We start from the raw sequence: 27,548 nt of genomic DNA, 5'->3' as shown, positions 1-27,548 counted from the left end.
AAGTTGCTCTAAAAGTTGCATCAAAAGTCCATTAAAAGTGCCAACTTTGCAGCATTTACAAAATAATGACACTTTATCCAAATCTGACACTTTGAACTTTCAATGCAATTTTTAGAACAGCTTTGCATTAAAAGTGTAATTATTTACCAAATGACACTTTATGACAACAGTCAGAGATTCATAAAGACTCCTTCATGTTCATAACAGATGTCATGTCGTGTCAGTCTTATGCACAAACATATTTTTCAACTTGCATCTAGAAAACAGACATGTAAGAAATCCTACATCTAAGGCAAACCTTATATATGATTTCTGACTACAAAACATCTGTGTGTCTAAAACGTACGTCGACCAAACGGGCTTCAAATTATTTACACATAGCCATCACTATGTAATTGTCTGCTCAGAACAGACATGAAAATCTATATGAACATAATGTGCAAGGTCTGTCAGCATCAGCTGAACAGACATTACCAGATACTCTGCATGTTAAACTAGGATTCCTTTAGTTAGCAGAGTTTTTATTTCTAGCAAACCTAACCACCATGTTGTAAGCAATCGGAAATATCCTCCAGTGGTCTGTGGTTGAAGTATTTAATGTTATAGGGCCATGAACGTAACATTCATATCCAAGAGAGAATTAATAAGCCAGAGCCATAAAAAGCAAAATGATTCTTAATGTAGAACGAGTTTCAGTAATATGGCACTCTACACAAAAATTTGCACATCTAGTAAATTGTTGTTGTTTTTTTTAAATCAGCAAGCAATATAACCTCACAAAAATGCACATTTGAGAAAAATCCACGCTATAACTGGAATAAATTTATTCATTTGGTAAGAATCTATCATAACTGATATAACTGATTAAAGAAGGGAAAAATATTATCAAATTTGCCATTTAAATATCTCACAACCAATCAACTGTACCAATTAAAGTTAAACAACTCTAAGTGTAACAAGCAAAGTTGAGTGAGGACCCACATTTGTCTCGCCACCGTAAACAGTAATGAGGGTGAGCTTTAAAAAAAAAAAAAAAAAAAGGTTAATAAAAGGCTAATTTAAGGCTTTGTGTAAATATTTGCTAAGGGTGCCAATAATTTGCTGATGGCCCGGAACATAGATGTCTTACTATCAGAAAGGATCACACAGGTCCAATGAAATCAGTGAACAGCTTATTTTTTTATGCTCTTTTGCCAACAGTAAAGTATGATAGCTACAGAATTTGGCATTGTGACATATATTGTTCATTGAGGAACAGATTGGGTGTGAGTCACCGCAGCGTGTGGCCGCAGTCTTTTTGTTTGGCAACAGCGGTGTCATCTCAGAAAAGGCTAAAGGGACAGGAGGGAATATAGTTCCATAGTTTAACAAAATGAAACATGTTAGATCATTTTGCCTGTTAACGAGTGTGTCGTCAGCAGTAGCTTCTTACTACCAGTGAACAGTGTTGCAGAAATAAACATTTGGCCAATACTATAACTTATTTTTTTATAATGAGAAAAATAAAAGCTTTGGAAATCAGCTACAGAAGAAATTAATAGGTGGTGTAAAATTTAGACTGGATACAGGAAAATGTAAAGAAATGGTGGAATAGGTTACCGAGTTTAACTGATTTATCAAGTTTGCTTTAATGCTGAAAAAAAAAAAAAAAATCAGTTAGCTTATCTAATGCATTTCCTTAAAGTCAATTTTGACCAAAGAGCAACTAATGCAAACAATTCGAAAGCTGCCTTCTGCCATTTTACACTCCATTGTTGAAGGCTACACAATATCTAGGCGTTGCCTGAAAACTGACCCTTAATTTATATACACAGTACTCAGAAAAATATTTAATATATTATTAGCAATATTCAGTGCTGATTATTGCCTCGTTGAATAAAGAAATAAAAAATAGAACCTGTCTGGCAACATGAAGTATGCCAAAAGATCTTCACAAAAAAACAACTGAAATAATTCATGAAAAAGTCATTGAGATCCATCAGTCTTGAAAAGCATCAACAAATTCTTTCTAACAAACAGTGAGAGCCACTATACACAAAATAAGACTGAAGAGCTCATCCTTCCTACCAAAATTACTCCAGGACGCCATCAGTCCAGATGGTTGCAACACTGGAAGCACCACAGGCCTCAACTGTCTCAGTCAAGGTCAGAGGTGACGATTTAACAATAAGGAGGACATGGGGAAAAAATGGCATCCATGGGACCTTGAGGTCAAAACTTCTGCACACCAAAAAAGAACGGAAAGTGATGCTTCACATTTGGCACAAAGGCATCATAATGATCCAAAACTTTGTTGTGGAATTTTTAAAAGGCGAGAGAGTCAAGCAACAAAATTACATCTGAAAAGCAAAAGGAAGCAGATGGGGAAGAGGACACAAAAAAAAAAACAAAAAAAAAAACATAGTGGTATTAGTGTGACAATGTTGAACTTCTTTGCCGGTTCAGGACCTGGACAAGTTGTAACAATTGACTGAACCAGAAAGTCTGGTTTCAGCCAAAAACCCAAGCGGTTCTGGAGTGGTCTAGTCAAAGTCGGGTCTTTAAACAGATTAAACGGGTCGTTCGTGCTTCAAAACCCATAAGGTGTGGCCAAATGAAAACAAATCTTCAAAGAAGAGTTGACCCAAATTCCAACACAGAGATGAATTGCTTTGAATTTTCCTTATTTCCCAAAAAACACTTAACATATTTAAATAGTATATATATTTCATATAGATGACAGGAGTTGATGATTCAGCAAATATTTTCTGAAATGGACATCAAGCAGCTCAACGTAACCACTCTCCTCCATTACTGAGTTTTTACAGTTTTTTTTTTTTCTTTAATTGATTTTACTCAATATAAATGAGGAGGGCAGCCCAGCTGGGGAAATTTGGATTAAAATAACTATTCAAATTAAAGGTTTTCTATAATCGTTATGATCAGACAAACTGCAGTCGACTGAGAAACTCGATAAACAATTTAACTAATTGCTGACTGCTTTCCCAGTCCCACCGAGAGAAGTATTTTAACCACAGTCCTGAGACCAGCTCTAAAGAACTGCATCGATCCACCCAGGATCTCTCGCACTGCTGTGCTTCTGGCATCCTGATGGCAGGAGGTGAGGTCATCTATTCAGGGGAGGAAAGGGTCATTTATTATCAACTAAAACCTGCGAGGAGAAGAACGCTGGCTCCACACTCCCCAAACAGTGCCGTCAGCTGATCTTTTGCCAAGGTAGTAGCGTAACCTTTGTGACTCAGGCCATACAGCGTTCATGTAACAGAATTAAAGCGTGGAGACATTCAGAGCCAGCAAACTAAATCCTGTCAAACTTATGCAGCAGAGAAAATAAAGCTGAATTGTTTAATTATTTTCCACCTGCAAAAGGAGTGTTTTTAAAGCGTTAGATGCCGAAGCGCCATGCTGTTGGGCAGATCTGCCAGTTTATAAAGTTCACAGGAGCAGCACTCGTTAGCGAGAACGATTAACTGTTATCAAATATGCCAACAAACAGCCAATCCATTCTATCTGAAAGCACACAAGAAGATGACGATCCCATTATGCAATATGCAAATCCAACCGGCACACTCATGGGTTTCTTCTCGCTTAGATAAAGTACAACGCATGACTCCAGCAAGCTGCTCAGAGGGTTTCTGTGTGCTCCACACTGATGATCTGAAGTAAGCACTTAAAAGTTTTACAAAGCCACCGCCAGACATCCAACGGCACACTTTGTCGAGGAAGAATCTTAAACTAATAGAAAATTAAAACCGAGGGGATGCAAGCCAACATGGTAAGCTGAAATCAAATTATATAACAGGCTATTTCATGAGTAAACATGTGAAATCAAATCTGTAGTTGCCGTATCGGTTCATGCCAAAAACATGACCATTAAGATTAAAATATTACATTATGACAATAAAAAAAAAAAAACATTTCAAAAACAGAAATATGGGCTTAATGAAAAGCAGCATACTGCAAATTCTTCATAGTTGCGTCATCAATGCAATCACAATATCAGATGATTATTTAAGTACGACGCATTCAGGCATTTTACGGTAGCGATGTGATTGGAAATGTAACATCAAAATGCTAGAGAGAGTAAAGTGTTTCTGCAGAAACACAAAGTATTCATACTTGCAACAAACATGACTTATTTAGCGCAAATCATATCGTTATTGCACTGACGCCACCGCACGTTGAATGGCTTACTAATAACATAAAGCCCCAATATCAATTATGATTAATTCGCATTTTTCTGACTCATTTCTGTCTTTGCCATTACACATTGTCCAACACGCTTAATATCTCAGCCACTAACAACATACATGAGGTGTGGCCGTGTTTGTTTTCTGACGGCATCCTTCCACACCTTTGCAAATGCAATACTGGACTCGCCAATGCTGAAATGACAACTACGACTAGATCAATATCGCACTTGTAAAACCTTCGCTGTGTTTGTGAAAGCCTAAGTCCTTCTTGGTTTCCTCCGAAATAGTTAAAATCTTATGTTCTTTTTAATTCAACATCGCGTATCGTCTCTCCTCTCATGCTCAATGCATCTTTACATCACTATTACAATACAATTCATTGAGAAAATCCTAATAAAAAGCAATTTATGATGTTAACATAAACCATGCCAGTTTTTAACCTTTGAGCTCTTAATAAAATAATAAAAAAATAAAATAAAAAAGTCTGTACTTCTCAAGTAGTGTTACACTTACTAGCTTCACTCTTACCAAAAAAAAAAAAAATTATAAAGTCATTTTCAGAATGTTCAATATCGCTTCTAAGCTTGCTGAACCATTTCAAGGAAAGACCTTTCTGCCTACAGCGCGGAAAAGGAGATTGCTTCTTCTTTCCAAGGTTCTACTCTATGTCTAACTTGCTGAAAGCTGAATCTCTTTAAATATTAAGAGCCACAAGTTAGAAAAGAAATTATTACTGTAATCTTTGACATCAAATGAAGATCACATCAACACAGCTAAAATATCTGTGCACACGACTAGAGAGACATCGTATCCATGCCACTAACACACTAATTATGGCTTTATAGGAATAAACCACATAAGAATCTCAAGTATCGGAGCAGAGTCCTGATTAGGAACCGGAGATAAGGTCTCTAAATGTCATCACGATGCTTTGCTGTATTTACTGACAACGATTAAAAACGATGATATAAAGCATTTAAAAATTCATCAGTGGAGCTACCACCACACGCTGTTAGACAATCACAAACACAGATGCAGCTCTTAAGATATAATACATTCGTTAGCAAATCGTTTACTTCAGCACACCGGCAGTTACATTTACTGCAACAGTGGAGGCTGAAATAGTTGAAACACTAAAACAATCCCAACCACACTGTCCCATGCTTGCAGACATTAGGAGTTTATCCTGTTTGCAATCAAACCACTTTTAAAAACAATCATATCCCCCCATAGTGTTGTGATAAACTCAAACCTGGCCTAAATCAAGACTTTTTTTTTTGTCTTTTTATAATATGGCAACAACTAGGCTTCTAAGAACGTTTTACTCTCTACAGAAAAGTCAAAGTCTACAGCCTTCTGCAGTTCCTTGTTTGTCTGTGTGATGTCACCTGCTCTGACCTGTGCTCAGACATATTCAGGCAAGCTGTCTAACAGTACTAAAGCAGAACAGAGAGCAGCTGAAACACCAGTCATTTAAATCGTACAATGTTCAAATCAAAAGTGCAAAGCTTACAACGCAGGAGAAACTTTTTTTTTGTACGTTTTGTCCATACGCAATGACTTGGTGCCGCATTGATTTATGCTGCATATATGTGAATTATCAATGAGACACAGAAAAGCAAAGCAAACATGCCAATGTTAGCATGGCATCTTAGCAAACTGCTCTGCATGATAACATAATCAGCTGAAGAGTTGCATGAGTTTGTAAACCGCAACCATATGTAGAGATACAAATGATAAAGTTATGCTAATATATAGTAGCACACTAAATTATTTAATGCCATGAAGGAGGAGTATTTTGTAGCTGTCCTGGTGAAATTCCAGACGCAAAAAAAATAAATAAATAAATCTATAGCCACCGGGTACGTAAATGGCATTCATTTTATTTCCTTAGTATCATAATTACTCTGATCTGCATCTAAGAAAGAAATTCTCATCAGGACATTCCTAGTAATAAGTTCTAGGAAAAAGCTCAAACGTTTTTAAAGCTCAATATCAATGATCACTTAGCATAAAAGCTTGGACTTACAGGAAATGTATACAAGGAGGAAGCCACCAGAAAAGGGATACAAAACATTTCTATTATTACATTTCCAAGACACTTTTTCTGGCGATAATGACTTCAAGTAAGAAATGCATGATGAGGAAATTGCTTAGTGTACCATATCATACATATTACTATCGCAATTATACACAATTGCGATACGATTTTAACGAAAACAAATCACACATCTGCCTACAAACAAGATGTTGCATAATGCTCTTCATAGAAATGACAAGCGTGCGTGTTTTTGTTTTTTTTTCCGTTTTGTTCTTTGCCCTACTTTCATGTTTCAATGCAGCAGCAGAAGAGGAGCTGAGGAGAATTCAAACCACTCTACTGTCTGACTACTCCAGCGTCAGAGGCATGACAGAGCAAGAGTGAGCGTGACAAGTACAAATACGACATGACTGCCCAGTGTCCATGTAACAGCAACCCACAGTTCTTATGCCTCCCTGATATCCAGGCTCACTTCTCTGCGTGTAGAGGTTGTCACTTAATTTTAAGAAGAAATAATTTAAAAAGGAGGATTTTTACTTGAAGAAAACTAGAAACATTTCAGACAGATTCTTTTTTTTGCAGAACGGAGGCATGACATATTTTCCACATCTCCTTGGAGACCTTACTCTCTTAAAGAAACAGTGGAAAGGAATAAATATAACCTTCAGTATAATTCATCTCCTTATGAGCTTGAAGTACTTTGGGATCAAAACAACACAACAGCATCCTTTTTATCCAGACCTGCATCCTCCTTCGGATGAAGGAGATGGAGGCAGGAAACTGTTGCTGTGGAGATGTGGAACACATTAGGTCGCTTGGCAACAGCCCATCATGCACAAGTCGGAGCCACTCCCCGAGTGCTCCACATTCAACCTCCCCAACTTCATGTTTGGAGGGGCTAAACTGCAGCTGACTGAACTCAAAACCAACAAAAAATTATTATCCTGACAAAAAAGACAAAACAAAACAAAACAAAAAAAACAAAAAACAGCACAGATCCGCAGATCTACCTGACCTCGTCTTTAATCACAGCATCAGTTCAGACACTTCAGCCGAGAGGATTTATCGTAGGTATCATCAAGAAACATTGTGTGATATCTGTAGATTATGTCATCTCCAACTACCTAGGAGGCTTAACAACTACAATTGACAAAAACAGTGGCGCTTTGAGCAAAAGAATCCCAGAAAGCAGAGATAAAACTTAAAAAAAATTGATTTTCTAAATCAAGAGTAGTATTTTTTTAAAAAAAAAGCAAAAGAGAACACCTTGGCATCTCTTACCTTTGTTCTTGATTTGACTTTTGACTTGACTTTTTGTCGCCTTTTCAGTTTCTTCTTACTCAAGGCCTTCTTCCCCCTGGAAGTTCACAGAAACAAGGCGGATAATGTAAAGCATAACCTTTTCTATGTGCATTTGTTTAAAATTTCTAAAACATTTTAACCAAAAAAAAAGACATTTAGTACTCGAACCACAAAGGAGCGGGAGATTCATAGAATCCGAATGCGAGTGCTAATGCATGCTCTCCCTTGCAGTACTTGTGTCTTTTGGATTTTCACGGCACTTAAAAGGCTCATTTGGACGAAAAGCACTCCAATTTTTTTTTCTCTCGGGGTTGAAAGATTATTTCAGTTCTGAGTTCTCTGCATTAGCACCGGCGCAAAAGTTGCAGGCAAAATGAGACAAATTAAACCTGATGGCATGTACAGCATCACTCTAGAAAAGGAGTCCGAGACCACACTTAACAGGGGGCAGAAAAGGACAGTGCAGTGGGAGAACAACATCTGCTGTGTTGCACATTTAAGCCTTTCTATTTGCACTGTGGAGCTTTAGCGCTGTTAAAAGGATTTATTTTTTTTTATTTTTTTTAAACACGAGAGTACTCTTTAGTGCGACTACTGCTTTTCTGTCTCAACTGCATTTTCAAGCACGCTCAAGCAGCGCAGGTTCTGGGGGGGGGGGTGCTTTGACTTCTTGAGCTGTCTGAATGTCCATGTCTGAAAAGTCCTTTTTCAGTTCTTTTTATAAGTTTAACAGACCTTTTGTAGGTTTTATTGGAGATTGGAAGAGAAATTAGGTTGTTTTAAGAATGTTCTCCTAAAAACTATTCTTCAAACTGGTCAGGTCTTTGTCATAAAATATATCCTTCATGACTATTATATCAATGGTAGTTGCTGCAGTAGAACTTAAGGAGTTTAAGTGTTTTGGTTTTTAGCAGCAACCCTTGTGGTCAAAGTATAACTTTAGCAGAAGATATGACGAGGTTTTACAAACAAATGACTCCAAAACCGCCACACTTTATCATAATAATGGTCTTGCAGTTGATGGGTCTTTTAACGACATCTCCCACCTCTTCCTGCATAGCTGCTGGTCAGCTGGCTAAAAAGAAAGATGCTATGCCTCCCCACTGACTACAAACAGAACAGTCTAGTGGCTTTGAAATACATTTGCCAGTAAATTTAGCAGAAAATCTTTACTCATCATTGTTCAGCCGATTGTGGTTCTGTGGGTAGAGTAGTCGTTTTGAAATTTTAAGGTTGTTGGTTTAATTTCTAGCTTCCCGCTGTGGCGTGCCGATGTGCCCCTGGGCACTGCAAGTTGCGATCGGGTGAATGTAAAGCGCTTTCAGTGATCAGAATCACTAGAAAAGCACTAAATATATAAAGTCCTTAAAAGGTATGACTTAGTCGTACGTCTAGATATCAGGATTAAAATAAAAATCCACATTAAACAACATTTTATATTGTTATAAAAGTAACAAACATTCTACATATTTCAAGGAGCATAATAAAATAAATGTCATGTTTTCATTAGTTTGAAGCAGAAAATCATCATGATAAAAAAAAAATACAGATGTTTGACTAATCAAACACCTGTATTCACTTGATGATGGAGTTACTGTAATGGGTTTTTCAATAATACTCCAATTTATTGAAAGGGTTTGTACATACAGATACAAGAACATGAAGATGAGGGAAAAATCTGCATTATGCCACATGTTAAAACAAAAACATAATTTTGGCTTCAATTACAAGCCAAAATTGTAATGAGTGAGTTACAATTTTGAATAACTGCGCTCTGAACAACTGACATCATCCATTCAAAATCTCTCTCTGGCCTTCCATTAAAACCAATACTGAAGTAATATCAGACACCCACTAATATAAATAACACTAGACAGGATGTTCATTTATAGATGTTCTTGCACCATCTTATGAGCATATCAATTAATTCTAATAAATAAATATCAATTCAACAATCATTTCTGGCAATTTTTTTTTATTTATCAGACTTTATGGTCCAAAATTAGAAAGTAATTATTTGGTTTCTGAGCAATCATCTGATCCTGTCAAACTAAACAACCTGACTAGAATGACGTTAGTGTATTATGACAGAAAACCAGATGAGTTCATTTTGCTGCCAACACGTCTTCATCTGAACTTGTCTCAAATTGCCATTTGGGTTTGTTTAGATGTAATGTGTGTATATATTCATAGTGTTATATCCATGTTTATCGTTATTATCACCCTCTTTTCTGTAGAACTGACATGTTTAGATAACATAGAAAGGGGCTGATGCCAAACGTTTGTTAGCTGGCTAACAGTGACGCTGTTGGGCCTAAAAGCATGTACACGGCAACACTAAACGACTAAATTGACCAACGCATGTTGTCAAGCAAAACTGGAAAGATTTAGAACATGCTTAATGAAAGAAAAACGCCAAAGATTAGGGATGAGTTTGTTTACGTGCAGCAGGGTGTCACCCTCTGTCCAAAACAAACTGGCAATATGCTGTAATGACAGCTAGCTAGCTAGCTAGTGTGAGTGAAAACTGCTCAAATTCCATATGCATTAGGACCTAAACCTTGTATTTAGTAATTTATTCAGTTTTGAATCACCGCTTAATTAAAGTCACATTGTCCGGAACGCCCGGAATAAAAAGCACCCACAGAAAGGTGAAGCAACGTAATGTTAGCTGGGGTTGTACCCCTAAGCTAAGGAAGTCACACAAATTTACCAAATAAGATGACTCCGCAAGCAGATATTTGAATACACAGCATGCTTGTTTTAATATTAAATACGGAACATTAATACAAGTGAGACTAATATAGTATTTTATTTAAAATATTCGACTTAGCACCGCGACGAAAGGGTTAAGGTTAGCTTTCAGCCGTTAGCCCTGTTAGCCCTTCAACTGACAGAGCAGCTCCATGTATCATTTTCTGTTGACCACTTACCTTCCCTGATTTATCCCCTGCTCTTTATCATTGATGGCGGTGGTATAAATCCGTCTGTATCTTTCCGCAAGGGCTCGTCCAGAGAGTAAAAGCTGGTACCGAGTCCGACAATCCGACTGGGCTCCGAAAGTCGGGCAAGAACCCATTCCCGAACCGATGGTGGTGAGATCGGCTCCCACTCCAGAAATTACCCTGACACCCAGCCCCATGGACGGCGATAAAGAGGGCAAAATTCCCCCTCCACCGGCGGCGGCCGCTGCCGCAGCAGCACACATCATCGTTTAGCAGAACAATGCATATATCACACAGTCAGGTAATATCCAGCCATAAGATGCAATCCTCTCAACGTCAAACCCGCCACATGTCACATCATATGTCCGCTCCGAGCTGCAAAAGAGCCGCAATTAGCATCCACTGTTCTCGGTTATTCTCAGACGCAGAGTAGGAGCCTTTCTGACGGCGCTGCTACGGGGTTCCGATGCGCAGTGTCAACACGTCGTTCTCCTCCCGAAGGCAGACCTCCTCAAGCCACGAGAAGCAAATGTAGCAGAATAGAAGAAACGAAAGTCGTGATGAATAAAACTGTTGTGTTTCGGTTTCATTCGTTCCTTGAATATTTCTTGACCCCGAAGAGGCAGCACCCTCAGCAGTGCTGCCATCTTAGCTCCATCATCCCGCCCCTCCCAGACTCAGTCCTGCGTCGATAGCATGCTGGGATATTTTCATATGACAAAACTGAGCTGATTTGCCTAACAAATAACCGCTGTGTAAATATTTTTTTTTTTTTTTTTTTAAAGGGGCCTGTAAATTATATCACAATTGAAAAGTAAACTTTTTGCCATTGTGTTCAAATTGTGCAACTCACTTTGATGATGCTTAAAACCAAAATTCGGTTTCCCAGAAAAGTAGAATATTATAAAGCTGTTCTTCTGACATCAGATTTCATATTTAAATATTTTAAATTTCACATTTCATTTTTTTAAAAAGCGTAATCAGACATAAAAATTATGCATAAATTCTGGCATTTTAACAAATAAAAAAAACATTACTAAAAAAGCCTAAAAGCGTTACAAAAAACCCAACTCAGAAGAAACACACACTTACACAAAAGCATTTGAAACCAATACATTCAATAGGGAATGTGTATATCACACAGTACTTCCCGTCAATCCTTTTTCCTGCATGGTCAGTTGACCTCTAAATGGTCCAGCAGCCTAGAAAATAACATTAAAATGCTAAAGCTTGTGCACGAACAAGAAGTCTCACTTTAACATAAACTGTGGCTGAATTCCTCCAGCATCGCCAACTGACTTCACCCCGGACTTTGAGCAACTTGGAGTCTGTGTTTCTTCCCTCTTCCTCCATACGTTGGGACCTTTTCTTCCAAATAAAATGCAAAATGTGCTTTCCTCCAAAAAGAGGACTTTGGACCACAAAGGAACGGCCCAGTCCTGTTCCTCTTTAGCCCAGATGTCTGAAGTTATCCTATTTGGGAGACAGACAGCATATGAAAAAGCAAGGGGTCATATAAATTTGCATCGCCAGATAGATTTATCAAGGTTTCTTATCCGTGTGACCTTTAAAAACAAGGTTGGATTATGCTGAAACTGTTTTGGGTTTTATATAGCACACCCTTTAAAATGCATTTATTGATCAACAAGATCAACATTATGTGCTCGTAGAGTTCACCTTTCCCTGGGGAGAAGTGTGAAACAGTGAGACTTTGATCTCAGACACGAAACATAAAAACACCTTCATTGCATAAGAGCTGGAGCCACCCTTTGATTTTATAATTATCCTGATAAAATCACCCCACTGATTTTTTTTTTAACCACTGAACATGTATTCATTTCTGTCTAAATATATATAAAAAAATATATGGCATTGCTGGAATTCTTCAAAATACAGAACAGAGATTATAGTCAGACTTTCTCTTGCAACAGAAGGATGCACAAGGAGGGAAACTGTGTTCGACAACATCAGTCAAAATGTCAGCAAAGGTCAAAACCCAGTGTGGTGCAGAGGTAGACATGAACAGCAGGTACACCAAGCAGACATCATCACAATGTAACTTTCAATGTTTAGCGATGTGCAAAGATGTGTTTAGCAGGAAATAAATCCTCCCGGACCTTTCTGTTCTCAGAGGGATATCTCCTGCTGCTGTCTGTTTTTTTGTTTTGGGGCGTGGGGAGGAGGTTGCACTGAAGGCTTATAACTTAGCATACATTCACTTTTGCTGAGGCAGGGAGAGGGACGGAGATGCATGCGGCCGCTTGTGTTCTTTTATTGGCTGCGAGGCATTGCATCGGCCCAATGACAAGGGGAGAAGTCCATCTATATTGTCTCTTTTCATAGCAACCCAGAAAGCATTTGGTGGCGATCGGCGACAGCAGCAGCGTGTAGCACTGATGATTAAGAAATGAAGGAACAGTCTTCTTGAGTTTTTAATCTTAGAAACATGTGACAAACAGAATCCCTGAAGAGTAATTTCCGGTTAATCCTTAAATAGAAGGAACGATTTGCTTCTGTTTGTGCAATCTGAACACACATCCACATGAGGAGTCCATTGATCCAACCCCTGCTTGTATCATCTCTCTCTCTCTTGTTCCATCAAGGAGGAGGAAGAAGATTATCTAGGCCAAGATAATGCCACAGACTAGACAGCACAGAAGAATATGGCAAATATGACAAAGGATTTACAGACAGATTTACAAAACGGGTCGGATGGAAAACCCACAGCGCGCTACTTGTTGTACACACTTATCTCAGTTTTGCAGTCTGCTGTTATCATTATTTGTTCTCACATTTCAAAATGCATCGTAGTTCAAGAGCCCTCAATCAACTGCCCAAATAAACAATCTGTCAACGAAAGACATTTTTTTAATTATTACAAACTGGCCACCTTTTACTATTTTTAAACGTACATCAGTTATGTTCACCATCACTTCTATATGCATTAGGAACATGTCAAACACACACTTTAAAACTTATTTCGAGCTTCTAAGACTCATTTCATGACATTTCTATATCACATTTAGGCTAACATTAGTATGAAAATTGATAGGGCTGCAAAACAATGATTCGAAGCGCACCAACATGTCTTTTAATCTTTTAATGCTTCATACAAAAAAAAAAAAAAAAAAAAAGAAGATTTTGGAGCCCAAGTCTGAATTAATGAATGGTTCAAATTCATCATTAAAGACCACAGTTTACATGATATTCATATCCATACTGGGTAGATGTAAACTTCTGATCAGACCAATAGGTGTGAATGTCGAGCTGTCAGGATAAAATACACTTTAGAACAATGCTGCATCAGCCAGTGAAAACCACTCAAGATTTGTTCCTGTAAAAATAAGACTCTTCTAAAGTACATATGCCTTAGTTACAAAAATGTTAGATTTAATACAGAGCTGTAGAAACTACAATAAAAAAAAGTTATCTTTAAAAGAAATTCTCTGGAGGAGCTTCGAAAGTCTGACCAGCCAGGAGACAACAAACGCTCCAAGTTATAAGCATCACATTGTGATATTTTGTTTAAGCTTCACATCGTTTTCTGGATTTAAAAAGAAATTCCAGAAAAAGGAAGATTGTTTCCTGTAAGTCTCAGAAAATACACAATACATTTCAGTAACAGAAACCTCTGAACATTTGAATGAATATTGCAAAAGTCTTCCTATGGCAGGGTCTGTGTTTATTTATACTCAGAAACCTGGACGCATACTTGGATCTTCAAGTATTTAACTTGAGCTAGATATATTCGCCAGTAGAGGGCAGTGTGGCGTGTTCAGTGACCCATTTGGAGGGAACCTGGACCAGTGGAAATGGCTTGCTAGAGATGAAAAGTTTTGTGTAGAAGTGGTTTGCTAAAAATGTTTGACTCATTCTGTGGCGAAAAAACACATATTAAAAATACATTGTCAGACATTGTGATTTCACAAATATTTATTATTTTCGTTTTATAGCATTTAATATAATGTTCAAATGTGTTTCTTTAGCACATATCTTGAATGATTATATATATTTTGACATTAAAAGGGCCATCTCTTGCTTGACTCCAATTAAAATAAAGATATGTGTTTCACATGTTTTTAATTAGCTACTATGATTAATTTAAACAAATAGCTATTTAAATTACAAGTTTGGAATTTAAACAATTAAAAACTTTAATTTTCGGAGTACCTGTGAGTTTTTGAGAGAAAAATCTGTTACCAGTGAGTTGGATTAACATTTATTTAGCTTTCATTCTGAGTTTTGCTATAAGTGTTGTCGTCACTACAGGTCCTGAGCAACTCAGGATCTATAGTGACAAAGTAATCAATGTTACTAATGTTTGGGGATGGCTTTGATATGCAATGCAGAGTAAAAACACATGTGAGAGCCTACAAGTTGATCTTTGGATTTTATAAAGCCTAAAATCCAAAAGCGCTTAGAATAAAAAGTGTGGAGTTTTTCTTTCACAACTGGACACCGATAATTGTCCAAAATTAACAACAACAACAAAAAAAATAGGTCTCAACTGTCTTTGGATACTCACCTCTATTGTTCTGTCATTCTGGGCCCGTCTGCATTCCTCCTTCACCGTCAGTGACTGGGAGGGGTTAATCTATCAGAGACATGCAGTTACACCCAAGCCAGGTATGAAAGTGACTGCGCACCTGCCATACCTCTGATCACCCAGAACATGGCACACCCAATGGCACATTTCTGACTTGCTCAAAGGCTGAGCTTTTTCAGACTGATATTGGTGCCCCTGATAAGGAGCCAGTCCGAAAATGATCACATCACACTTGCATGGTGCATCGTGTACCATGGAGGGAGATTTTGAACTTCTGGGTTCACTGAGATCTGCTCTTCACTGTCTCAAATCTAAGCCAGATATTGTATTTGTTGGAACTAAGAAAGAAGCGTTGTTAAAGTAATCACACCCTGCTCCGGCTGTATGTTTCAGCCTGTTGTCCATCCTTTCACTGCTTTTCTTCCATTTAGCTCCATCCGTCCTCCCACTGGTTCCGATTAGCTTCCCACCTGAAGAAAAGCATCCCCAAAGCATGACGCAGCCACTACTATAATTCATTACGGGGATGACATGTTCAGGGGAGAAATCTGGTACTTTAACTTCACGTATCGTGTCTTTCGACGTAACCCACAAGGTCCACGTTTGGAGGAGAGCACGTTCATCTACGCGTTTACGGTGTAAACTTTCCATGGCTTTCTTTGTGCCACTCTTCCTTGAAGGCCACTTTTGTGGAGTTCCCAGCTAATTATAACGAGCACTGTAGTACTTTTATCAGCACGAGTAAAGTACAAAGTCTCGTCTCAGCTACAACGCAGTAAAAGACCAACTCCGGCAAGACACTGGTGAGTAATCATGTTGCAGAATGGCCTACTGAGATGACTCTGCTCACTTTATGTCCACAAACTGTGATTAAAATGCTCCAGAGGTCAGGGTTTAATAGAGCTGATTAGTTCCAGACTATGCGAGAAAGACCTACTTCAACACCAAAGCTGAGGAGCAGGTATTTCAGCACTCCACCCAGTTCCTTTAAAGCTCAGCCTGCACTCAGAAATGAATAATTAAGAGGGAAACGATGACGATGGAGGAAGAAACATGTAGAGCGACATGAAAAGAGGAAGACAGTTTCTCTGAGTCCTCTGCGAGGCCACTCCCAAAGGGTGGCCTCCCCTTGAGGTTAAAAGCAGAAGGAATGACAAAGGTGTGACTCTGCCGAGAAGAGTGATAGACAGGTATTCAGACCTGAGCTACAGTGAGGATTTTACCTTTTAAACCCCAGGAACAGAGCCGTCTCCAGAGGTATGCATCATATTTTCTGTCATAACTTTTCCCTCAGTGATTATGTCATTTTTATTTTTATTATTTACGGGGGTTGGGATGGAGGGGGGGTTGTGATCACTGAAAAAAAAAAAAAAAATTCTAACCCTCAAAACTTTAAAAGAAAAATACAAGTTATTTTATTTAACATGTTCTAAAGATAAAGAATAATGATGCAAAGGGACCTAAACTCAGTGTCGATTTGCAGTTTTACTGAACATGTTTGCCAAACAATTTAAAACATTTTTTCTGGCACCCAGACCCTTTTTCCATGGGGGAAAATATATAATCCTATCAGTTTTAAGAGCAGCATACTTTTCCTTCGACTGATACCTTCAAGATGCTGAAAAAAAAAATCTTTAAGTGAAAGCAGTTTTCACTTAATGAGCGGGACACATTCAATGTGTCCTGCTCATTGAATGATTTCCCTTTCGATGAATGAATCCTCGTCGCTAGAAGCAGACGTGACACTCTGAAACAATTCAGACGACGCACACAAAGTGATAGTTATTTCTTTAGCAGTGAAAACTATTCTTGCTCTGGCAAAACAGCAAACCGTTTTTGTCCTGTAAAGTGAAAGCACTGAATTAACCCTGCTGCTTTGTGCGATATTAATAGAAAAGGGATTAAATGAAGGAAAATAAGCACGAAAATTCATGTTATTGAGTTGAGCTGTACGATCATAGCTGCATCCCAATTTTTGTTTTTTATTGTAAAGATTTATTTATTTATTTATTTATTTTTTTTTGGCTTCAACTGTTTATGATTCCCTCAAAAACACACACATTGTAGAGTACAGAAACCTCTTACAAAATACTGCTTCTGGACTGCATTACTAATAATTTCACTTGCTTATATCTGCCGTCTGATTCTTTCTCAATAGCATTTTCTGGCATGTTACTGTATGCCCCTCTTGTTTTGCTGACAATGGTGTGTTTGGAGAAGGAGTGTTGTGGAGGGTGGGTGTGTCTACATGTGGGCATAGATCAAGACAAACCAGTTTATGGCTTAATCACTGATCATGGACCGAAGGTGCAGCGACAAACCCGACAGCGTCATTAATGTAAGCTGCTCATAAAACGCTCAGAACGAAGGAAAATGAGAAGTATGCAGAAGCAAAGAATGAGTAATTTCAGATCGGAGTTCTTAGGTTCACTCAGTTCATGCTGAGCTTCAGCAAGCCGCCTCACATTTACATTCTTAGGCTGCAGTGCCACCTAGCGTCCGTTTGATGAGCTCTATTTTCCTCTGTCATTTTCAGGTGAGAGTCCAAAATGAGCTCCTACTCAACTTGTAAGTATTTACATTATTACGAATAATAACAGAATCATTGAAACTGTTGTGTCACATAATTATTAACAACATCTAGAAAATCATATTCTATGCTATGTGAAATGTTTGCCCCGCGCACATTTCTGTTGTTCTTGCTTTTTTTTTTTGTCACTCAGCTGTTTAAGATCATCAAACCAATTTTAAAAGTAGACGAAGAAAACAAGATTAAATACAAAACCGGGTTTTCATATTGTGATATTGTTGTTGTTCATTATTTTGACCATTTCTCATTTTCTGCAACTAAATACAAACTTCTTACTTGGAATTTCGGAGACATGTTGTCAGTAGGTCATAGAATAAAAGAACAATGTTTATTTTACTAAAACATATACATGTAAAATGTAAAATCTGACAAACTGATCAATTTAATTTTTACATTTTTTCCCAGAGCTCTGTATGTATATGTATGTATTGTTATTTTGGTTTAAAAACTGTATAGCACCCACATAATTCAGTCATAGTTTTGAAGTGCATTGCACTGAACGTTATACCTTTTTGCTCTACGACATGTTAATATTAGCTGTTAAGGAAGTTAGCATGTAGTTGGCTCTACCACAGAACTGCCGCTCGTATCTTAGCAACAGTAGTGTCAAAACAGGCTTACTTTAAAACAGGTGAAAGGTGGGGCTCTTCTAGACTGCATTTCATGACTGTGTTTTTCCAAGCCAGAAATATTTCCAAACTGAGTCTGTTGACCTTGTAATCAACAGAGCCTTAATTAAGCACTGCCAGCTGGCCTGCAGTGCTTAGCAACAAGTGGGGGACGGTCAGCATGGCATCATTTTTGCTTGGTCTGGCATCTCATGAAAAAGACTTTCAACTGAAGAATGATTTATGGACTATTTTTTTTGTGTTTTGAAACCTTGGCATACTATGAAACTGATACTTAATGAAAATGGAAGTAAATAAAATGAAAAAATACAAATGTGCACCAAGTTTTCACTCCGTTTGAACTTTTTTCACATTAAGCTTTACATGGACATAAGACGTATTTAAATATACAGAGCGCCTGAATGATCCATTTTGTTTGTTTGCAGCCAAGACCAAAGCGCTCGAGGACAGCAAGAAGAAAACCTCTCTGCTGAAGGACAACAGCTGGATCCGAAAAACTGATGACGAAGACGAGCCCGTCGAGTAAGTGTACAGATACCGAAGGCAAGCCGGCTCACACCCTTTAGGATTGGCTGGACAGACAAGAGTTACCTGTACCAAGCGCACCTTCAGACACACTCGCATTCCTTTTGCGAGTCACAGCGTTGACTCATAACTGCACGGATGAATGATTTCTCTTTCCTCTCTCACAGCCGAGACCCAAACTTTGGTAAAAGTGTCCTGAGTCGAGTGAATAACACTGATACCACTGATAGGTAAAACAAACATAAATCTCCATCTCAATCAAAGTATCAAGTGAAAAGGATTACATCTCATGGTCATTTGTGTCATTAATCTCTTTTTAAATAATGCATATTGTCTTTATCTTTTACGCAGTAGCCCAGAACCCAAGTCAACAAGAACAACTAAAACAAGCTCATCCTCATCTGTCCAAGCTCTCTCCAAGAGGTAATAGCACTTTTAGGGGGCCAAAAAGGTTTTAAAAATAAAAGGAGGGGGTAATGGGGAAAAACAAACTTTTTCGAACCTTAAAACAATGGAATAAAACAAAAAAAAGGTTCCCCCCCAACAAAAAAAAAACCTGAAGGGTGAATTGAATTTTATGTTATTTTATGCACGTTTGAGAAATCCTCGAATCTCCCATTGGGAGACATTCGTTCGGCAAAACACCTGCTCTGACAAAGCCCTGCCTCTTTCCACAAACCTCCTACTTGGAGCTGCAGTCTCCAGCCGAGCCACTCAGCTCCTCCAGACTAGCGGCAGCAGTGATTACAAACACCTGGTGGAAGTGCGAGTCTGCGGAGCTCGTTATACGAGAGCTACTTCTCAGACTAATGCTCCTGCAAATGGTCATAAACATTATAATGGAGGAATGTTGCTGAGAGCAGGTGTCAGAGGGACATTGAGCTTCTTAAAGAGACAAACATCTAATTTCAAGGCATCAAATTGCAAAGTCTTGCAAAGATGTAAAGTTTGATATATACAAAAATTATTTATCACAACTGGAGGTTACACAGTTACTTACTTGTGCTATAAAATTGCATCATGTGCCTGGAAAATATATAATACCACAACTTTATCAATTCATACATAGACTACAACAAGAGCCTTAACGTCTGAGTTCTCTCATTGCAGGTTCAGTGGAAGCACAGATGACCTGAAAACCATGTTAGTGCCATTATTATTATTCTAAAATTATGTTTTTCTGCTATTATTATTATTATTATTATTTTTTTATTTTATTTTTTTTTTCATTAATAGTAGTAGCAATAGTAGTAGTGGTAAATACATAATTCTACTGTATTTATATCATTACCTAACCCATGACTAAAACATGCTTTTCTTCTACTGGCAGGACACCGTCTTACTACTCAAAAAGGTACATTTTCATATCTGAGCCCATTTTATGCATATATACACCATTTATAGTGTGTGAATGAACATACACACTACGTATGCATGTGATGTTTCATGTAGATATGCAAATGCTGTTTGGTATAATTCACTTTCTGCTTCACTAGAACTTCCTGTACGAAGACAGAAACGTCCAGCACGTAAGCACTGCTCTTGTATATCACAAAGATTGTGAGATTGTAACATACACATATAGGAAAATGCAGTAAAGAACTATTTTATTTATTGCCTTCCCCCCCCACACACCTTTTTAGCACTAAAAGCACAACGGTGACTAAGGATGGGACAACTGAGACCACTGTCACTACCACCCAAAGTGTCAAGTAGGGAATAAAATATCAATACTCTGAAACCGCATGATGTGTTTCATCATTATGTTATATCTATGTTATAGCTATTTTCTCATTATGGAGACTTTTTCCATTTTTGTCTCCTTGCAGGTCTCCTGTGACCAAAACACCCAATAAAACTGAGACGTTCATGGAGCGTGTCAAATCCTCAAGCAAAGAGTAAGAATCAATCTAACCATAGACGCAAGAAATATAATATAGAGCTAAACTATAGTGTAATATGAGGTTTACATTTTGTTATTGGTTATTTATACTTCTATCCTGTTTTTATTAATTTATTTTCATTGAACCATTTTAGAAATCTCCTGCCACAAACTGCTAATTGTCAGTGGAATTACCATTTATGCGTGTTTTAAGAGCTGCAAATTGCCTCCTTGTCAAATTTGTTCTTCAAAAGATTAATTTAAAGTTTCTTAGCAGACAGATTATATCATAAAAAAACGAGAAAATTGTAAAAAAAAAAAACTGTTTTTTTTAGTATATCTTCTATACACAATCTGTACATACAAGATACTTTTGAAACTGAAAATGAAGGTCACTTGTCGTGTTCTCACATCTAGTTCACAGTACTCAAGCTACTCGCCTACCAAGACAACAAAACCGACTATTCCCACCACTAAGGGGTAAGATTTAAACATATTAAATTGCCCTGTTACTATAATATGTACTAATTTGTATAAAAACATTTTACCTTTAATATTTTTCCACGCAGAGCGGAAGACCAACTTTACAACTCACTGACCCAATCACCTGTGAAGAACGACTCCCCAACTAAAGACAGGTGATATTTCCATTCACCAAGCCTAAAGTTACAACAAATGCGCTTTGATACACAGGAGCGTTTGCGTTTATGCTCATTATGATATTTTTTCCCCCCTCCTTTGTAGCAAAACAACTGTGACCACAACTGAGACTGTGACGGTGAAAAGTAGCAGTGATGCAAAGTACGTTTGACACCATCCTTTGAAAGTGTCATCAAACCGCTGACCTTAACCTGCAATAATTTCATGTCAGGTGCCGCTGTTTCACCTCAGAAAAATACAATGACACAACACAATACACTGCAAAGTCAAACAAAACTATAGAATAAAATAATAGGTGCCATGCAATTCTAGACAATATGCTAGGATATACGACATGGTGTGATGCAGTGCAACGCAATACAATACAATACGTTACGATGTGATACAATAAGATCTAATAAATTGTGATAAGATGTACCTCACTATGTGATCCTAAACAATCTGATGCAATATGATCATATTCCCTATGATATAACAGATGATGGAATGCAGTACTCTGCAGTGTGACAGTATACAATATTATGTGATCTCACCAGTATCAGATCAATATGGTCAGACATGTTGCAGTACAATGAAACGCAATACAATGTATTGCAATACAATGCAATACAATACTACAATGCAGTGCAATATTCTATTCTATTCTATTCTATTCTATTCTATTCTATTCTATTCTATTCTATTCTATTCTATTCTATTCTATTCTATTCTATTACATTACATTATATTATAGTATAATAAATGCACATGAAAGCCACAGCATATGGTTAAGTGATTATGACAGGCGATTGATACTATATGTCATAATCCACTTCATGAATACATTATGCTGTTGTTTCTACAGGGCTGAAGACAAGTTGTACGACTCCCTCCTGCCTGATCCGATCAAATCTCCTGACAGGTGAAACATCTCAGTCATTAAAAATATAAAAAACAAATAAATAAAAACAAAGCAACAACAAAAAAAGAACCTGATTGATATTCTAATTCTCAAACATCCCATTAATGTATCAGCAGCACAACCAGCACAAAGACAAAGACAAAGACAAAGACAAAGAAAGTGGACAGCAGCAGTGAGACTGTGACGGCGAAAAGCAGCAGCGATGCGATGTAAGATGGGCACCAAAATAGCACACACCTTTACAGATTTATAAACCTGAAAACAACAAATAATGGCCAAGCTCACAAGCACCGCAAAAACTAAATCCGACCAAGTTTTCTTACTACTGGTTTCTAGTGCAAATATTTTAGTAAAGTTGAAAAAAAACAAAACTAATTTGTTCCTATCATATACTTAAAGAAAAGCTCATTTTAAGTCTCTAAATTAACAGCAATCTGCTACAAGGAATGCAATTTTCATCGACCATGAATGTATTTGTCTTCATTTGAAGACGAAGCTAAACGAAAAACAACCAAGGTGAAATGTTTGCACAAAAATCCAAACGCAAACTGGCAAATATATTTCCCACAGATTTACTGCATCTCTGGTTAAAACTCCCTCTGATTAGACCTTACATAATGCGTTTTTCATCTTCTGTTAAAAAAAAAAAAGAAAAGTAGGCTAATTCGATGCTCAGCTGGTCTGTAGGTGTGTGAACAGTGGATGTGTGAGGGTGCAGTGTCCTTGCTGAGTGTGTTACTGCTCTGTACAGCCACAGAGCCAGCATCACAACTAATGGGCTTTTCAGGAAATGTTCATTTTTATAATAAAGAAAGACAGTTTGGTAATGAATCGTTTCAGAGACTTACTTCAGTTTTTAAAGCTTTTAAGGTTTGGAGGCTTAAACATTCTATAAATATGCATTTAAGAGTCTGTGAAATGTGATGTGAATTTGTTGCCACATTGGAAGCTGCTTTGCAAAAGTTAAAACATTTCCTCTTTATATTCCTGTTGCATAAATAGATAAAAAGAAACAACAGTGTGGTGCACTACTGGTAAATTAATTATCTTGTATTTATTCTTTCTTGTAGTGCTGAGGACAAACTCTATGACACTCTGATTCCCAGTGCTATCAAGGATGGAGACAGGTAGCAGGTTTTTCTGTACTGCGCATTTCAACGTTCTTGAATACAAGCTGCTTAAATCCCAGCAATGCCATGATGAGCTGGGACATTTTTTTATAGTTTCATCTGACCAATTATTGGAATATTTTCTTCGTTACAGCAAAAAAACAACTGTGTCCAGCAGTGAGCCTGTGACGGTGAAGAGCTCCAACACTGTGTGAGTTAATCTGATTCAAAGAGTGTATTTAAACATCAAAAGTGAATATATTGTATATACTATAACTATTAATAACAATATTAATATTAGTGTTTATTAAGCCAGGAACACTATTTAAATTTTTTTTTTTTTTCTCATTTTGATTTCAAGAGATGACCCCAAAACAACACCAACAAAAACAGTCACTGTAAAGTCCTCCTCAACGTAAGCTGAAACCTGTCCTCCATTTTTATGTAGCACGCCATCGCAGTGTCTGAACTGCAGCTGTGATGATGTCATTGTTTTAACAGGCCCACGGATGACCTCTATGACACCCTCCTGCCGAAAGCCATCACATCTCCTGTCAGGTGAGACGTCTTAGTCAATAAATGAATAAAACAGGTCAGCTTTTGTTTTTTTTATTACGTTGGTAAAACATTAAATGCTCATCCTCTCAACAGTTCAAGCAAAACGGTGAAGGACATTATCACAGTCAACACCAAAAAAGAGTGAGCGGTTCTTTCATTTCTTTTTAGCATTGGACAAAGACATATTTTCTGACATTTTTTTCTATTTTTTTTTTTTTTCAGAGACGAAACCCCATCAACACCGTCATCCACACGCAGCGTCAGGTGAGAAAAGAAAGCAACTCTAAAACCTATAACAATGCACAAAATTTCCTTTGTTGTATTAATACAAGTAAAATAAAATATATATATTTTTACTGCATCCAAATAATGTCTTAACTTTTTTTTATTTTTTATTTTTTGATGATCAGCTACAGCTCAAACATTGACGATACTCCCTACTCTCCCACCAGCTCGTACAGGTCAGTATCTCATGTTATCTACTGCAATAAAACATACGTGTGGTGTTTCTGTTGTCTTTAATCCTTTCTCTGTTTGCACAAACGCAGCAGCGACTATAAATCCTACTCCTACTCCAGACCAGACTCCAGGTGGGTGCCAGAGGAAGTGGACAACAATCGCTCGGTAAAGAATAAGTGCAACAGAAAAGGTAAAAATGTGTCTCTGGTTCTGTCTTCTTGCAGCTATGAGTACAGCAGCCTCAACAGCCCCTCGCTCTACAGCTCCACATCATACAAGAGCAGCAGGTATGAAATGATCTCAGCCGATGCTTGATGGGAATTGGGTGCAAGTCATCAGATTAACAGCGAAAACACTCTTTTTTTTTTTTTTAAAACTCTCACAGCTTGTCAGATGACATCCTGTCAGATCCGATCTACTCCAAGTCTTCCACGAAGAGTGTTTATCAGTCCCCTGACAGGTAAGAAAAGAACACCGCCAGCATCTCTTGATTATGAAATATGTAGCCCAAAGAAACGGCAAAATGCTAAATGCCAAAGTCAGCAGTGGATTTGTGTCTCACCAACATGCTGACGCAAATCGTTTCTCAAGTTTACCGTGCTCATCACTATAGCCGCTAAGCACATGACATGAATTTTCAAGTCTGAGAAGAATGTTTGAATTATAGCCAGACAAGGGCGACATTAAATAAACTGCGACCCGTTAGTTACGGCGTTGCTAGGCAAGCCAAGGTTAACGCTTAAAGGCCCCCATCCAACAATCGTTTGAGGCAGAGAAAGTGTCCACCAAAGCAGCGTTTCACCATTTTGGCAGGTTCAAAACGTCTTCGTAGAAAATTGTTGAGGATCTTTTACATAGTTGCAATGAATTTATCTAAAATATTAAGTACCACTTAGGGGTCGCCAAATGAGTTGAGGCTCTAAGGACCACTGGATTTATGTTGGCTGAATTTCTTGGCATATCATTGCAAATCCTTTAAGCTGGCTGTTGGGTTAAAAGACTTTCACTAGCAATGAGATTTCATGACAGGGCGAGGTCAAGGATAAGTGATGCGAGGAGACTTGCTGATGGACTTTTTACAAAATTGAAGTTTAACTACCATGTTTTAAACGGCGATGGTCTCTTGTTTGAAACAGGCCTGTGCTGGAGAAGGACCTGTGCACCACCTGCCGAAAGCCCTTCACTGGAGACGCCAAGATGGTCCTGGACGACATGAAGATCAACTGCCACGCCACCTGCTTCAAAGTGAGACCTGCAGTTTCAACGTGCAACTTTTATTCATCAACTTAAACCCGTTCCCCCATTATATGATCTTACAACCACAAACGACAATGTGTTTTTATGGGAATGTTGTGTGACAGATCAACGCGGAGTGGTGCAAAACTGAGAATTTTCACATAAAAAAAAAAAAAATCTGATCAGAAAACAGCAGCTTCCAGTTTTATTCAACCCCCCTCATTATGGTACCCCTCAATAAATTGCAATGCAACACAATTTCTCCAGAGATCCCTTAGTTATTAAACAGAGTCCAACTATTTGACTGGATACTCAAAGAGAGTATATATTGTGATGCTTTTCTCCAGCATGAACAAGGAAACTGGTCAAAGTCAATGACAGGTTGGATGAAAAAGAGTTGAAACGTTTTTCCCTCCCACTTCACACTTTATTTCTAGGCATTGTTCCTGACGTTTGTGGTTGCGATGTGTCAAAATGTGTACAAATGTGAGGGGTCATAGCTACTTTTGCAAGTCTCCGTCAATACTGGGTTTCGATAGGTTTGCACGCAACACAGAGAAGCTCCACAGAAATCCAAAAACGCTTCCTGTCAATACATGTAAAATATCTGAAATAGATCACCGAAGTCCTCCTCTGGCATCCTCCCCTCCGCGCAGCTTTGGAATCCACATAAATGTGCTTAGCGACATTTATCCGGAAGATGTCAGACATTAACAGGCAACAGCCGGGCCGCTGTGTGCTAAGCATGATTATCCGTCTTCATTTAAGCGTCTGTTTGTTTTGGCAGTGTGATGTCTGCAACGGCTCTCTGGGCTACATGAAAGCCGGGGACAGCATGTGGATCTACAAGCGCAAGGTGCACTGCGAAAACTGCTTCGAGAACACCAGAGGTAGATGAACAATCTCTTTGCTGGCTTTTTTTGTTGTTGTTCTTCAGCTCTTCAATCAATAAATGTGAATAAACACAATTCTTTTCCTCCTGACAGAAAAATGGCGCCGCTGAAGCTCCTCACAGATTATTGCATTCTGATGGTGTGGGTGATGAGGGTCGTACTAAGACATTTTAAGTGGGTGCTTTAAAAAAAAAAAAAAATCACAGTTACATAATGTAAATTACATTTTCATGTGACTCTACAGACCACACATGGCATGAAATCTACTAGTACATCTGTCTCTACCTCTACACTGTATATCTCTTTCTATACTCTCTTTAATGTGTCACTTCTTGGGGGACTCTTGTGAGTAACATGACAGGATATTCTACAATAATGAGGGCCGGGGGCTTTTTCTTTGTGCAATAAGGGCAAATAATAAAAAAAAAACTTCGTTATTTACATTTTTTCTTGAAAGTCTTTGTTCTTTGAGTCTACGTTTACTGCTAAATTATTACGTGATGATACAGAACAAAAAAAAAGATGATAAAAGAAAGACTTGTACTTAAATAAAATTTTAAATTACTGAAGACTGTGTTTTTTTGTTTTGTTTTTTGTTTTAAACCGGATGCTAAAATCTCAAGTAAAAGGTCAGGCTGTCTATTGTTAGAGGGGAATTGAAGAATATCTGTTTGCAATTCCCTATTCAAGGGTGTCTTTGCCTTTGTAAAACCTGCAACTGAACAAATAAAGTTAATGCAACAATGTATGTTAAATGTATTTTTCAAATTATTAAAGTACTCTGCAATGTTGTTTTTGTATTTTTTTAATTGCAATTGAATATATTACATAGAGGAACAGCAAACAGCATTTGATCAGCACTGTGTGTACTGCTAATTGAAAGACAGTCCTAAAGAGCAATAAAGTCACAATACTTGGTATGTCTGTAAAATACCTGGAGTGCATTACTTGTTTTTTATTAACTTTGTCAATATCAGAATTTAAAATCAACTTGCTTTACTGGCAATTTACCCAGCCGACCCAAGACATAAGCAAACCAGGTTTGGGCCAGTAAGGGGGACAATAGTTGGTCGAACTAA

General features: G+C 37.8%; 2 protein-coding genes across 21 annotated transcripts in view; one reads left to right on the top strand and one right to left on the bottom strand.

Moving 5' to 3' along the window:
- Positions 1-11,163, bottom strand: part of mycbp2 (MYC binding protein 2) — a 67,911-nt gene extending 56,748 nt beyond the window's left edge. For all 17 annotated transcript variants that reach the window (XM_016669093.1, XM_016669094.1, XM_016669099.1 and 14 more), the window contains exons 1-2: positions 10,470-11,163; positions 7,516-7,591 (exon numbers count right to left, since the gene is read on the bottom strand). In XM_016669093.1, the coding sequence (XP_016524579.1) occupies positions 7,516-7,591; positions 10,470-10,747 (354 nt within the window). In that variant the 5' untranslated portion in view covers positions 10,748-11,163. The remainder of the gene's footprint in view (positions 1-7,515; positions 7,592-10,469) is intronic.
- Positions 11,164-16,093: 4,930 nt separating this feature from the next.
- Positions 16,094-27,456, top strand: scel (sciellin). Of its 4 annotated transcripts, none has more exons than XM_016669103.1 (28): positions 16,094-16,284; positions 17,564-17,595; positions 18,672-18,768; positions 18,939-19,001; positions 19,123-19,194; positions 19,882-19,914; positions 20,102-20,125; positions 20,268-20,300; positions 20,415-20,483; positions 20,601-20,669; positions 21,071-21,133; positions 21,223-21,291; positions 21,398-21,454; positions 22,158-22,214; positions 22,328-22,423; positions 23,285-23,341; positions 23,478-23,534; positions 23,685-23,738; positions 23,825-23,881; positions 23,975-24,022; positions 24,104-24,145; positions 24,292-24,342; positions 24,433-24,471; positions 24,565-24,627; positions 24,717-24,800; positions 25,477-25,585; positions 26,364-26,466; positions 26,563-27,456. In XM_016669103.1, exons 2-28 carry the CDS (start codon positions 17,577-17,579, stop codon positions 26,577-26,579), a joined length of 1,602 nt encoding a protein of 533 aa, XP_016524589.1. In that variant the 5' UTR covers positions 16,094-16,284; positions 17,564-17,576; the 3' UTR covers positions 26,580-27,456. The 4 variants fall into 4 exon arrangements, with proteins under 4 accessions (XP_016524589.1, XP_016524588.1, XP_007547196.1 ...); XM_016669102.1 differs by having other exon boundaries at positions 16,096-16,284; positions 22,331-22,423; positions 24,430-24,471; XM_007547134.2 differs by having other exon boundaries at positions 16,096-16,284; positions 24,430-24,471; positions 24,726-24,800.
- Positions 27,457-27,548: the final 92 nt, after the last annotated feature.

Source organism: Poecilia formosa, unplaced genomic scaffold (assembly GCF_000485575.1).
Source record: "Poecilia formosa unplaced genomic scaffold, Poecilia_formosa-5.1.2 Scaffold19, whole genome shotgun sequence".
Classification (NCBI taxonomy): Eukaryota; Metazoa; Chordata; class Actinopteri; order Cyprinodontiformes; family Poeciliidae; genus Poecilia; species Poecilia formosa.
Note: the sequence above shows the minus strand (reverse complement) of the source record. Positions and strands in the feature narration are given on the sequence as shown.

Coding starts and splice junctions, on each gene's coding strand:
- scel (XM_016669101.1), top strand. Junction 19,195..19,881: donor GTCCAAGCTCTCTCCAAGAG/GTAATAGCACTT, acceptor CTCTCATTGCAG/GTTCAGTGGAAGCACAGATG. Junction 21,292..21,397: donor GACTCCCCAACTAAAGACAG/GTGATATTTCCA, acceptor CCTCCTTTGTAG/CAAAACAACTGTGACCACAA.